Consider the following 10668-nt stretch of genomic DNA (forward strand, 5'->3'; position numbering starts at 1 on the left):
AATTACCTAACAACAGCATCATCTAAAAAGATCAAATCAACATTTTTGTGAGTTTTAAGAAACTGTTACTAGATATGTTACTAGATAATAGTATTATTTTTCTCAAAATATGAGGTGTGTGTGATGACAAACGAAGACGACAGAGATATGTAATAAATATATATATATATTTACCATATATATTGTTTTGTTAAATTCTCACAATGTGTCAGGATTCACATAATGATACATCACTATACAAAAGGCTTCACTAATCTGAGACACTGCTACAAGATTTATCTGTTTTTGTCATCATCATCTTCATTTTTTTTAAACTATTTTTACAAAATAACACCAAACTCCTGCGATCTAATCTAACTTCATAAGTATATTTAACAAAAAAAAATTAAACCCTAATCGCAAATCTTCTCCCTCTGTTCCTTAATCGAACTCAAGCTATCCATTGATTTTTCCGACATTGAATCACTTGCAATTCTTGAAAACAAATACGAATCTGCAAAACAAACAAAAATTGTAATTAGCATTTCTATTTCTACATAATCACACTTAACATTGTAATAAAATCATCCAAAAATAAGAACAAAATTAATTTACCTTCAGACGATGAAGTACTAAGCTTCTCTTGTGAAGAAGATTCACTAGTAGATCGTGATAACAAAGAAGATTCTGAAATAAATAAAAAACAAATTAAAACCCATTAATTATTTTTTCTTAATTAATAATTATGAAACTTATCAAAAAAAAAAAAAAGACTCTGTTTTTTTTTTAACATACCTCTAGAGCCATGAAATGATTTCTTGCAATGAAGAATCGCACTTTGAATCCCATCTTGTTGAACTTGGAAAGACTCATCGATGACTCTGTTCACCGGAGACATCACTCCGACTGCCGCAGACGCTGACCGGCTCTTCCCAAGTTGTCTCTTCACGTTTCTTATCCCTGCCGGAAGATTCCTCCTCTGTTTCTCCCTCGTCGCCGGTGAAGACGTCGGAGATGAAATCGAAGAAGACACTCCGCTACCACTGCTCTGTTTCTTAGCTGTTTTAGTGTATAAAGGCTTTATGAGACTGAAGAATCTCTTCGAAGAAGAAGAAGACGACGAGGAGGAGGAAGAAACAGGGGAAACAGAGCAGTCGAACACCGTGTCGTCTGTTTGTTGTAATCTCGCAATGCTCGTCGTTTTTCTGAAACTTGTCGTCGTTTCGTCGTCGGTTCTGAACCTGACGTTGATGCTTCTGTTGTTTTCTTCTTTAATCTTCTCCGTCGTCGTTGTTGACTTCTCAGAGTCGACTGATTTTGACTTCTTGAAGGAGAAAGCTCGAAACTTTTGGCCGGATTTAAGGTTAGTGATCGGAGATTGTTGTGGTTTTGTGGTGATCTCGACGAAAGGGAGGATTTTGCTTTTGTTAGAAACAGAGAACGTCGTGGTGGTTTCGAGTCTCTGTTTTTGTTCTTTCTCTGTTTTGAAATCAGAGAGAGAGATCTCGAGCTCGAAGAAGGAGTCGTCTCCTTCGCCACAGAGGTCAAGTTCGTGACTTTCTGATGCGGTGGTGGAACTGGAATCGACGGCGGATTCTGAGATTCTGGTTTCGCGGCGGGGTTTGATGGTTGTGTTGTTGTTGGTTAACCAGAACTTCATAAAGCCAAGAGCTTCCATTGAGAGAGAGAGAGAGAGATTAGAGTTGAAAGAGAGAGAGAGAGAAAGAGAGAGTAAAGAGTTTGGCTTTGTCAACGAATTTGGAGAAGTGAGGATTTATATAGAAAGGAAGAAGAAGAAAGAGAAGAGAAGTCTGAGCTTTTTCGAAATTGCGTTTTAATCTTTTTTTTATTTTATTTTTATTTTTTAGTGTTTTGTAAAGGAAGAAGAAAAGAGAAATGAAAAATGGCATTTTTGAGAGAGAGAGATAGAGAGATATAAAGGGAAAAAAGGAAAAAATACAAAAGTAATTTTTTTATATTTTTGGTTTTGAAGCTTTTTTTGTTCTTTGCTTCTTTTTTTTTTCTTTTTCTTTTTCTTTTACACTTTGCTCTTTTTTTTGTTGTTGCACAGGTTAAACAATTTGTTCTATCTATTGTCTTCATTTATTTAGCCTTCTATGCCATAACACACATATGGTAGTAGCTTTTTCTTTAAACTAAAGTGCTTTTGAGATTTTTTTTTTCTTTTGTTGTAAAATAGGCTATTTACATTTTTAAAAAAACATGTTTTTTCTATCTAAAAATTAACTCTTTTTCATATGATAAAACATTTAGCATTAACTCTTTTTCATGTGATAAAACATTTAGCATTTAGATTAAAATAAAGACCTACGTTCGTCTTGCACCTCAGCACCTTCCGTACTCAACCGGAAGTGAAAGCTAACGAGTGACTCGTGGTTTTTGGCCTCAACATGATTCTCTTCCTCACCTTCAAAACATGTTTTAGAGTCCTCTCAAACCTTAAGAAACTGTTCAAGCCTAAAGCCTTTGCTTATTCACATTATAGATTAGGCTGGCACATTCTTTCTCTTTGTGGTCTACTTACCTCTACACCCTAATTTTCTTGCCACACTTGTAATTTTTAGCCTGGTATGGACAAATTCATTAAAAAAAACACGCTTGCCTACACATGTAATAGGGCTAACCGAATTGCTAACCAAAATTACAATTTGGGTTATGTGACCAGGCGAAGTTTTTGAAAATACCATATATGGTTGATACATTTTTGTAGGATTGAAGGGTATGGTTTTATACCCAACTTAAATAATTTGATCCTTACGTGAGAAAAAAGTATAAATTTTCAACTAAATTTTTTAGAATCTTAATAAATGTACATTAATATTACCTTATCAACAATAACACCAACTCTATGGAATAAAAAAAAAAGCAAAACTGAAAAGAAAAACTCCCCTAATCTTTTTAAACGGTTGTAAAAAAACCTCAAATAGACTCTTACTCATATATACCTAATAAACTCAATTATTATACATGATTAATTTAATTTAAGGAAGGTCCTTTTGTTAAGATGAAGATTAACAAAAAAAAGTTAAAACAAATAAGAATGACAAAAAGAAGAAGAGGCTAGCTCTCTTACGGTCTGAACTCTGACCTTAGCTGTAGTGTTTAAAGATATATGACTTGGGGGGTTCTTTCCATGGCAAAAGCATAAGCTGGTCCATTCCATACTTTCAATTTTTCCTTTTGTCTCTACTCTTAAAGAATAAGTTGTTTTATACATTTTATTATGTATATGAGTGTGTATCAAAGGTTTTAAACCTCAAAAGCTTTGACTTGAAAAGCTCTTTTCTTTCGTCAAGTTCAAAATTTTACACCTCTTTCACTTTATACTTTAAAGAACCAAACCGTACTCGCTTTGCCCTTTTTTGGTTTTCTTCTTTGTTAAACACTTTGTTTTATAACTTTAACAAGCGATATATTTTACTTTTTAATTAGTTAATTCATTAGCCTAACTTTGTCTCATACTTTTTTTTAATGCTTCCCAACTTTGTTTTTATGTATTTTCGATTCGATCTTAAGCTTCTAACTTTGTCCTGGAATGGTATTGCTACTCTCAATGCAGCAAAACTATGATTATGATTTATGAAACCAACAAACCAAAATCATTTATACTTGGCTGTAGTTAAACTCATTAATCGTTTGTGACGAAAAGGAAGACTATACAATAGTTATTTTCTTTGGTTTTGACTATACAAAAGTTTTCTAAGGTTAGCATTGAGCTATGCCGACTAAAGTGCTTTTACAGTTAGACCTAAATATGACTTTATAGAATAGTACAAAAGTTATTATGCCCACTCATACGTTAGTAACTACATCCACGAAATTTTCATGGATTGTGTGTATGTATGCATCATAACATTGTATTGTTTATTAGAAGTTGAACGAACTTTTATGTTTTTTTTTTGGCCTATAAAAATTAGGTGATTATGAATATACTTTAACAACATAAAAAGAGCTTGAAGATATAATTCAATATTAGCTCTTATCTTAACAAAAATGTGCTTCATAAAATAAAATAAAATAAAATAAAAAACCACTAATGTAAATGCTTTCCACGACTAATTATCATTATATGTACATAAGAAAAACATTGACATTGTGTAGTCATTGGCTTAATCGTTCCTTTTTTATTGTCTTTTCTCTGTATATTAAGTTATTAACTATGAATATGAATGTGTGTATATAAGAGTAACAAAGTTTACACTGAAATGAAGCTACGAAATTAGTGTAGTGTAGGATAAGCCCATAGTCCGGGAACGGCTTCATCATCTGATTCACTTTCATCAGACGAACTTGCTACCCCCAGTAAATAGTTCACAACCTGTAAAGAAAAAAACCCCATCAAAAACAGATAGATAACTTGCTCAAAAAGTAACAAACTAAGTGACAAAGCCGTGAAAAAACATTTATTGAAAGAGGAAAAGCTCTTACCTGGTGAGTTGATATAAGGTCGACCGACTTGTTGCCTGATTTCAACCGACATTGTTTGTTCGGACATCTCAAGTTGTCGTGCCAAACAATAGAATCACAGTAGTTGCAGTATCCTCGGCCAGATCTTAACGCCTTGGATGAATTAGCCGCTGCAAGTGTATACTTTAGAATTTACATAGAGTAAAGCGTGGTTTCTGAAAAAGAGAATGATAAAACCGTGGACAAAAAGCCTAACCGAAATATGCTTTCTTGAAGGCTTCTCTCCAATCAATACCGGATTGAATACGAATCACGCGTTTGTGATAGAAGTGAACTTCAAATAGTGATCGCCACAGAGAGTCATCATGCGTAGCTTGGTTCCATGAGCTACAAACAGACAAAGCAAAACAGATGTAGACATAGAAGGAGAAAGAAGAAGCAAATGACTCTGCAATGCGGAAATATAGAGAGAACTACCGAGACACTTGGGCTGAGGAAAGTAAGGACGATACATCGAGGAAACTGAAGATATGAATAAGGATATCTTGTGGAAGTGAAGGTATATCTGAAAGAAAAAAGGATTTGCACGTGGTGAAGAATTATTTCAGGATATTAAAGAAGAGATTTCAAGAAAGATAACATATAAAAACCTACCAATATCTTCCTCATGGCTCTTACTGCGTCTGGTGAGTGCTACTTTTGCCTGCTTGAATTCTACAATAGCTAAGTTCTTCTTCTGTTTGGGCAGCACGGCTTCCACGCTCTTCAAGAGAATGTTAGCAGCTGAAACAGCAGCTGATGTGTTTATGCTAAATGAAAACCAAAAATACAGAATCTGAAACTGTTAGTGTTACAGACATTTAGAAGAAGGAAGCAAAAAATTGCAGGAACAAAGAGACATATACACAATATGGCTTATGTACTCTTGAGCAGCCACACTGTCAAAGTAAGGGTTGGATTGTTCCAATGGAAAAAATTTGTCTTTACTTAAACCCTCACACTTATATTCAAGGAACAGAACAATCTAATACAAGATGTTTTGCTAATTGACAAGCTAAATGCAATAAGCAAACGATAAGAATCAGCGATTCTCATCATCTATTGGCATCGAACAAAGCCCTTAGAAGAACCAATCCATCAACTAGTCTTAGTTCTCTGCTTCATGGTTGGCGATACTCTACTAAAGTTCCCACCTTTGGTATGACTTTGGGACTATTCATCAACAGATACAACATTGAATTATCCAAATGTTTTGTGTTTATATTCAAGATAGACAAACGTTTTCCAAGTTGTTTGCAAATTGTATATGCAAACACAAAGAATCAAAGCTAATTTTGATCGGCACGAAGAAGTAAAGCCATTCAAAGATCAAATCACATTCAATCCGATAAAGTTCCCAACTTTATTGATTTTTTTCGATTCTACCAACCCTAAGAATGAATTCAGCTAGAATGAACAAAAATATCTCAATACAGAACAATCCTAAGTTAATCGCATCATAGAACCCTAAAGACTCGAAATTTGAGATGAAGTTGGTAACTTACTCAGGAAGAAGACGAAAAGCGGAGAGGGTATCTTGAAAGATCAAAGCTTTGACATTTTTGGGTAATTGAGAGTAAGCAAGATTCAAAACGGAGCTGAGTTCATTGCAAACAAATGGGTATAGATGATTTTTGGAGAGAGCTTCTCCTACCATTAGATTTTGGTATCTCTTCATTTTTCTTCTTCTTCTGGGTTCACACAATCATATGATCATCATCGTCTTGCTCTCTTTTCATTGTATCGGTTTGTGTAAATTCTTATTTTATACTTCCAAATCAAACTGGAACCGGTACAGATTTTGTTTTGGTATAGTTTTGGTTTTCAATTTGTTTTTTTTGGGGTCAATTTGGTTTTTCTCATTCTAGTTGTAGTTATAAATTTGTAATATACTGTATGAAATTTCTATGTAACAGAATTGTGTCTAATCTTCTGTCTTCTGCATCTAAACTATTTATTATTTATATAAAAAATCATGCAAATATTTATATAAATATGTTTACTACATATAACTACACATTCACAATGACATAAATATGAGCATATAAGAGAAAATCACAGTTTTGAGGAAAATTCTAAGAACCAAAAAAAGGAAGAGAATAAGATGAACCTAAAAAGTTATCTAAAAATGGAATGGCTTAACAAATAATTGAAGACTCTTTGTGATGTTGCCGGATGATCTTTTTTGTAATTTGTTATATATATATATCTTGTGTATCAAGAAACATGATACATTCACATTTGTAGGTTTTTGCAGTTTTCAGAGGAAGTAAGTGAGTTGTTCTTTTTTCCTTGAGCCTCCTTCTCCATACAAATCATTCCATTGCTTCAGCTCATTCATTCCTGCTCCTTCTGATGAAAAACTCGCAGCTACCTGTACACACACAACAACAGAATCTAGTTAGTTTTCAATTTCTTGTCTTTTCTTTCCAAAATGAGATAAGATGTTAGACCTGGTTTTTAGCTTTTCTCATGTCTTCCATGTTCAAAGGTCTCAATGTAATAACTCTCTCCTCAGAAGCTTCTGCTTCTGCTTCTGCGTCTTCTTCTTCTTTTTCTTTTGGTTCTTCCGTGCTTTTTCCTGCTTCTTCTTTCTTCTTCCTCTCCTAAACCAACAAGAGATTTCAATATCCGTAGAGGATTTGATCCATAAAGAATGGACGAGAGGCTCCTTTAGTTTTTCTTACCTGATCTTTTAATCTTTCTTGCTGAATCAGCTCTCTAACCGGTCTATAAGCAGCTGTGATACATAAGTTCTGTTCATACAAAAGTTTAACAAACAGTTAGTTTCCACTAATTTTTACAAAACATGTATTCTGGTTCTGGTTAGAGATGATAAGAACCTTAAGATCACTTCCACTGTAGCCTTCTGTCATCTGTCCAAGCTCATGGAAATCGAGATTCTCTGTTTTCTCTTTTGACAACAAAGTTCTTAAGATCTTCTCCCTGCTCTCAATTGAAGGAAGTCCCACCATTATTCTGTTTGTTTACAAGACAACACAAAAAATCAGTCACGTTATATTGAATAAGATTGATTAGAGATTTTGCAGTTTCAAAATTTTGCTTAGTACCTCCGCTCAAACCTCCTAATGATAGCTTCATCAAGATCAAACGGTCTGTTTGTCGCTGCAAGAACGAGGATCCTTTCACCGGGTTTCGTCATTAGCCCATCCCAATGCGTCATAAACTCATTCTTAATTTTCCTCATAGCTTCATGTTCTCCAACTCTTGTCCTTTGTCCCAACATACTATCAACTTCATCCACAAATATAATCGTTGGAGATACTTTAGCTGCTAAAGTAAACAGAGCTCTCACGTTTTTCTCATCTTCTCCAAACCATTTAGAAGTGATTGTAGACATGGAGACATTGATGAAACTAGCTCCAGCTTCATTTGCAATTGCTTTTGCAAGCATTGTTTTGCCAGTACCAGGTGGACCGAATAGTAGGATTCCTCTACATGGCTTGAGAAGACCGCCTTGAAAGAGATCTGGTCTTCGAAGTGGAAGCATTACAAGTTCTTGAAGTGAATCTTTTGTTTCGTCTAGAGAACCAATATCTGCAAATGTCACACCAATCTCATCTGCTGGTATAACTTCTGGTCTTATACGCTTTTCAAACTCATTATCAGGAACAACCTCAGGCGCTTTTGGAGGCAATGGATTGTCATTCTTGTTTGAAGGAAGCGATTTTTCTGACTCGTTTTTGTTTTCAGGACCAGATTTCGACTCGCTCTTTGAACACACTTCTCCTTCTTTTCGCTTAGAGTCGGTGTTTGTGTCGAGCTTCAAGGAGTCTTCGAATGATCTGTTTCCGCCTTCTTGGAATATACTCAGTCCATGAGACAAACTATTGCAAGTTCACAAATCAGTTAACTACTTGAAAAATTCAGTTAGTACCTGTGAATGAATAAACAGATTCTTATACTCACCTTTTGGAAGATATTACAAGCTTTCCGTTTCTGTATTCCGGTTCTTTGGTGTGTATCAAATGATAAGAAATTGCAGAAACCACAATTTCTTCAATGTGGTTACTCAAACACATTGTATCCGCGTGGCATATCGAAGCTAAGTCATCGCATTGGATATCATTAGCAGCAAGAACTTCTGCAATGTGGTTCTTGTTGTCCTGAAACTGAATCATTTTCATGTCATCTTCTAACCGAGATTTCCAGCTCATGAGCTGAGATTCATCCTCTGGTGGTCTGATTTCGATGTTGTAAGGAAACAGAGCGGAAACCCCTTCACCTACTTCTTGGCTATCATCTTCCGCTTCTAATACTCTTGAGCCAAGAATTAAGACAGGACCAGAGAGCTTGTTCAAGAGCCGCTGGAACAAGTTGTAGAATCTTTCTGACTCAAGAAGCTTCTCAACATCTCTGAGGTATATTACTAGTGGACTTGTTTCCGATACAGAAACCACGACCTGCAGAGAAAGACGACTATTGTGACAAATCTATTTGAAGAACAATTTAGCAGATTTGTGTATAGTTATTTTTTTGGTACCTTGTAAAGCGACTGCAAGAAAAGTTTCTCGTCAAAACATAGATTTGTACTGCGTCTGCTTGAAGCTAAAATCCATTAAACACACATATATTAACAAATTAAGAGTCTGAAGTTATATATAATGTATAAAGAAGATCTAGTAATCAGTTTCTAAACCTGAAACAGAACTTGACGAGCGGGAAGATATGCTACTTATGTCAGAAGCAGCAGAAGCATTCCTTTTGTGTCTTGGAGGACGACTAGAGCTCTCCATACTCCTGAATTTAAAGGACCTAGTAAGCTCAGAGAGACAAAATACCGATAAAACTAACTTCGAGGAAAACAAAGGCAAACCTTGATTTAAGATCATTTCCACTGATGGGTCGACGCAATGACCCTGCATTTTACAAGAATGCTAACTCTTTAGCTCATGCTTATGAAGGAAGAAAGTAAGGTAAGAGTTTTGTGTTGTTTTTTAACCTCTTGGTTCAACTTCACGTTGAGAAAGCATAGAGAAGGAACCCATCAAACTCGACATTTTGTCCAATGTAAACTCAGAAATAGACCTCTTGTGAAACTATAAACCAATAAAGAGAAGAAAACAGAATCATTACTCTGAACCCATCAGAATAAAGAAAATAAAAAACGCAGGACAAGTAAGAACTTACAGGTTCTTTCTTGGTGCATCCATATTTACTCTGTATCTGTTTCCAAACAATAGAATGGAGAGAAAGGCTTAAGAGCTATTCTGTTTAACTATGGGGAAAATATCAAACATGCATTGATTGATTTACCTTAATAGAGAAGTCAGTTATATCTAAGAGCAATAGCTTTGATTCAAAGTAATGAGACAAAGCTTTAGCAAGCATTTGCTGATAGAATTCTGCAGGACCGGAAAGTAGAAGGGCTTTACTCGCAGGTGCAAGATTCCGAGTGTGCTTCGATATATCATACTCTTTCAGATGAACATAAGCTGCACTTGTCAGTAATACTCTAGTTCTCTTGCTGCCATTAAACAATGAACAATCAAGATTCAGTAACAAATGTAGTTTTACAATTGAGAATTTGTAATTCAGTAATTGAACTGATCAGTAACACTGTTGTATTCAACCTCATCACATTACTAGAAATGCAAGAATTTTTGCGAAAGCAATCTAACATAGTACAGACTGGATTCAATAGTATCCAAGAAACAGTGAAGCAGAAACAAAACAATGGATTAACAAAATTAGTAGAATCACATGTGAGAATCTTTCTATTTCTCTTTCTCTCTGTCTTGACTCCATTTGCCAAATCATCCACATGCTTATTGTGCAACTAACCTACCCCACTTCCCATCATTCTCTTTCATTAGACCATCCTCAATGGTAGGATGTTAGGTGTATCTTAGATGAATTAGGGATTTAATTTAAATCAAAATGGTAATTAAAATCTAAGATATGGTATCTTATATAAGATACACAACAATGTTTAAGATACGGTGACGTGGCAGTTTTTGAGTGGATGTTGAAATAAATATTTGGGATAATGAAAAAATTAGAAATATTATGCGAGCTTGTATAATATTTTTACAATATCATTGTAGAAAACGAACGAGATACGTATACACAGTTTGATATCAATGATTTGTACTGACAGAATCTTATGGAAATACACGAATGGATTTCACATTTTACAAATATGCATTCAAATCTTATTGATATAATAGCCATTAGAACTCGAATTTGTGATCGAGCTAT

General features: G+C 34.8%; 3 protein-coding genes across 3 annotated transcripts in view; all 3 read right to left on the reverse strand.

The window, feature by feature from the left end:
- Nucleotides 1-214: 214 nt before the first annotated feature.
- LOC17876698 (probable membrane-associated kinase regulator 5) lies at nt 215-1758 on the reverse strand. The gene is made up of 3 exons (XM_006280661.2): nt 775-1758; nt 595-666; nt 215-493 (listed from the first exon to the last, which is right to left on the reverse strand). Exons 1-3 carry the CDS (start codon nt 1655-1657, stop codon nt 393-395), a joined length of 1056 nt encoding a protein of 351 aa, XP_006280723.1. The 5' UTR covers nt 1658-1758; the 3' UTR covers nt 215-392.
- Nucleotides 1759-4023: 2265 nt separating this feature from the next.
- On the reverse strand, nt 4024-6192 carry LOC17876952 (F-box protein At5g52880). The gene is made up of 6 exons (XM_006280901.2): nt 5952-6192; nt 5062-5216; nt 4885-4972; nt 4664-4794; nt 4429-4577; nt 4024-4318 (listed from the first exon to the last, which is right to left on the reverse strand). Exons 1-6 carry the CDS (start codon nt 6122-6124, stop codon nt 4220-4222), a joined length of 795 nt encoding a protein of 264 aa, XP_006280963.1. The 5' UTR covers nt 6125-6192; the 3' UTR covers nt 4024-4219.
- A 289-nt stretch (nt 6193-6481) lies between these two features.
- Nucleotides 6482-10668, reverse strand: part of LOC17876666 (putative cell division cycle ATPase) — a 5503-nt gene continuing 1316 nt past the window's right edge. Inside the window, exons 2-13 of the mRNA XM_006282346.2 lie at nt 9724-9934; nt 9598-9633; nt 9410-9506; nt 9284-9326; nt 9107-9207; nt 8951-9015; nt 8377-8870; nt 7518-8294; nt 7290-7425; nt 7134-7202; nt 6900-7052; nt 6482-6820 (exon numbers count right to left, since the gene is read on the reverse strand). Of these exons, the coding sequence (XP_006282408.2) occupies nt 6707-6820; nt 6900-7052; nt 7134-7202; nt 7290-7425; nt 7518-8294; nt 8377-8870; nt 8951-9015; nt 9107-9207; nt 9284-9326; nt 9410-9506; nt 9598-9633; nt 9724-9934 (2296 nt within the window). The 3' untranslated portion in view covers nt 6482-6706. The remainder of the gene's footprint in view (nt 6821-6899; nt 7053-7133; nt 7203-7289; nt 7426-7517; nt 8295-8376; nt 8871-8950; nt 9016-9106; nt 9208-9283; nt 9327-9409; nt 9507-9597; nt 9634-9723; nt 9935-10668) is intronic.

Source organism: Capsella rubella, unplaced genomic scaffold (genome assembly GCF_000375325.1).
Source record: "Capsella rubella cultivar Monte Gargano unplaced genomic scaffold, Caprub1_0 scaffold_8, whole genome shotgun sequence".
NCBI classification, from domain to species: domain Eukaryota; kingdom Viridiplantae; phylum Streptophyta; class Magnoliopsida; order Brassicales; family Brassicaceae; genus Capsella; species Capsella rubella.

Excerpts from the sequence above, each read along its gene's own strand:
- LOC17876952 (XM_006280901.2), bottom strand. The coding sequence starts at position 6,124 with ATGAAGAGATACCAAAATCTAATGGTAGGAGAAGCTCTCTCCAAAAAT. Across the intron at positions 5,217-5,951 it reads GCTTTTCGTCTTCTTCCTGA|CATAAACACATCAGCTGCTG; the intron begins GTAAGTTACCAA and ends GTTTTCATTTAG. Across the intron at positions 4,973-5,061 it reads GAGCCATGAGGAAGATATTG|ATATACCTTCACTTCCACAA; the intron begins GTAGGTTTTTAT and ends TTTTTCTTTCAG.
- LOC17876698 (XM_006280661.2), bottom strand. The coding sequence starts at position 1,657 with ATGGAAGCTCTTGGCTTTATGAAGTTCTGGTTAACCAACAACAACACA. Across the intron at positions 667-774 it reads ATCATTTCATGGCTCTAGAG|AATCTTCTTTGTTATCACGA; the intron begins GTATGTTAAAAA and ends TATTTATTTCAG. Across the intron at positions 494-594 it reads TAGTACTTCATCGTCTGAAG|ATTCGTATTTGTTTTCAAGA; the intron begins GTAAATTAATTT and ends TTTGTTTTGCAG.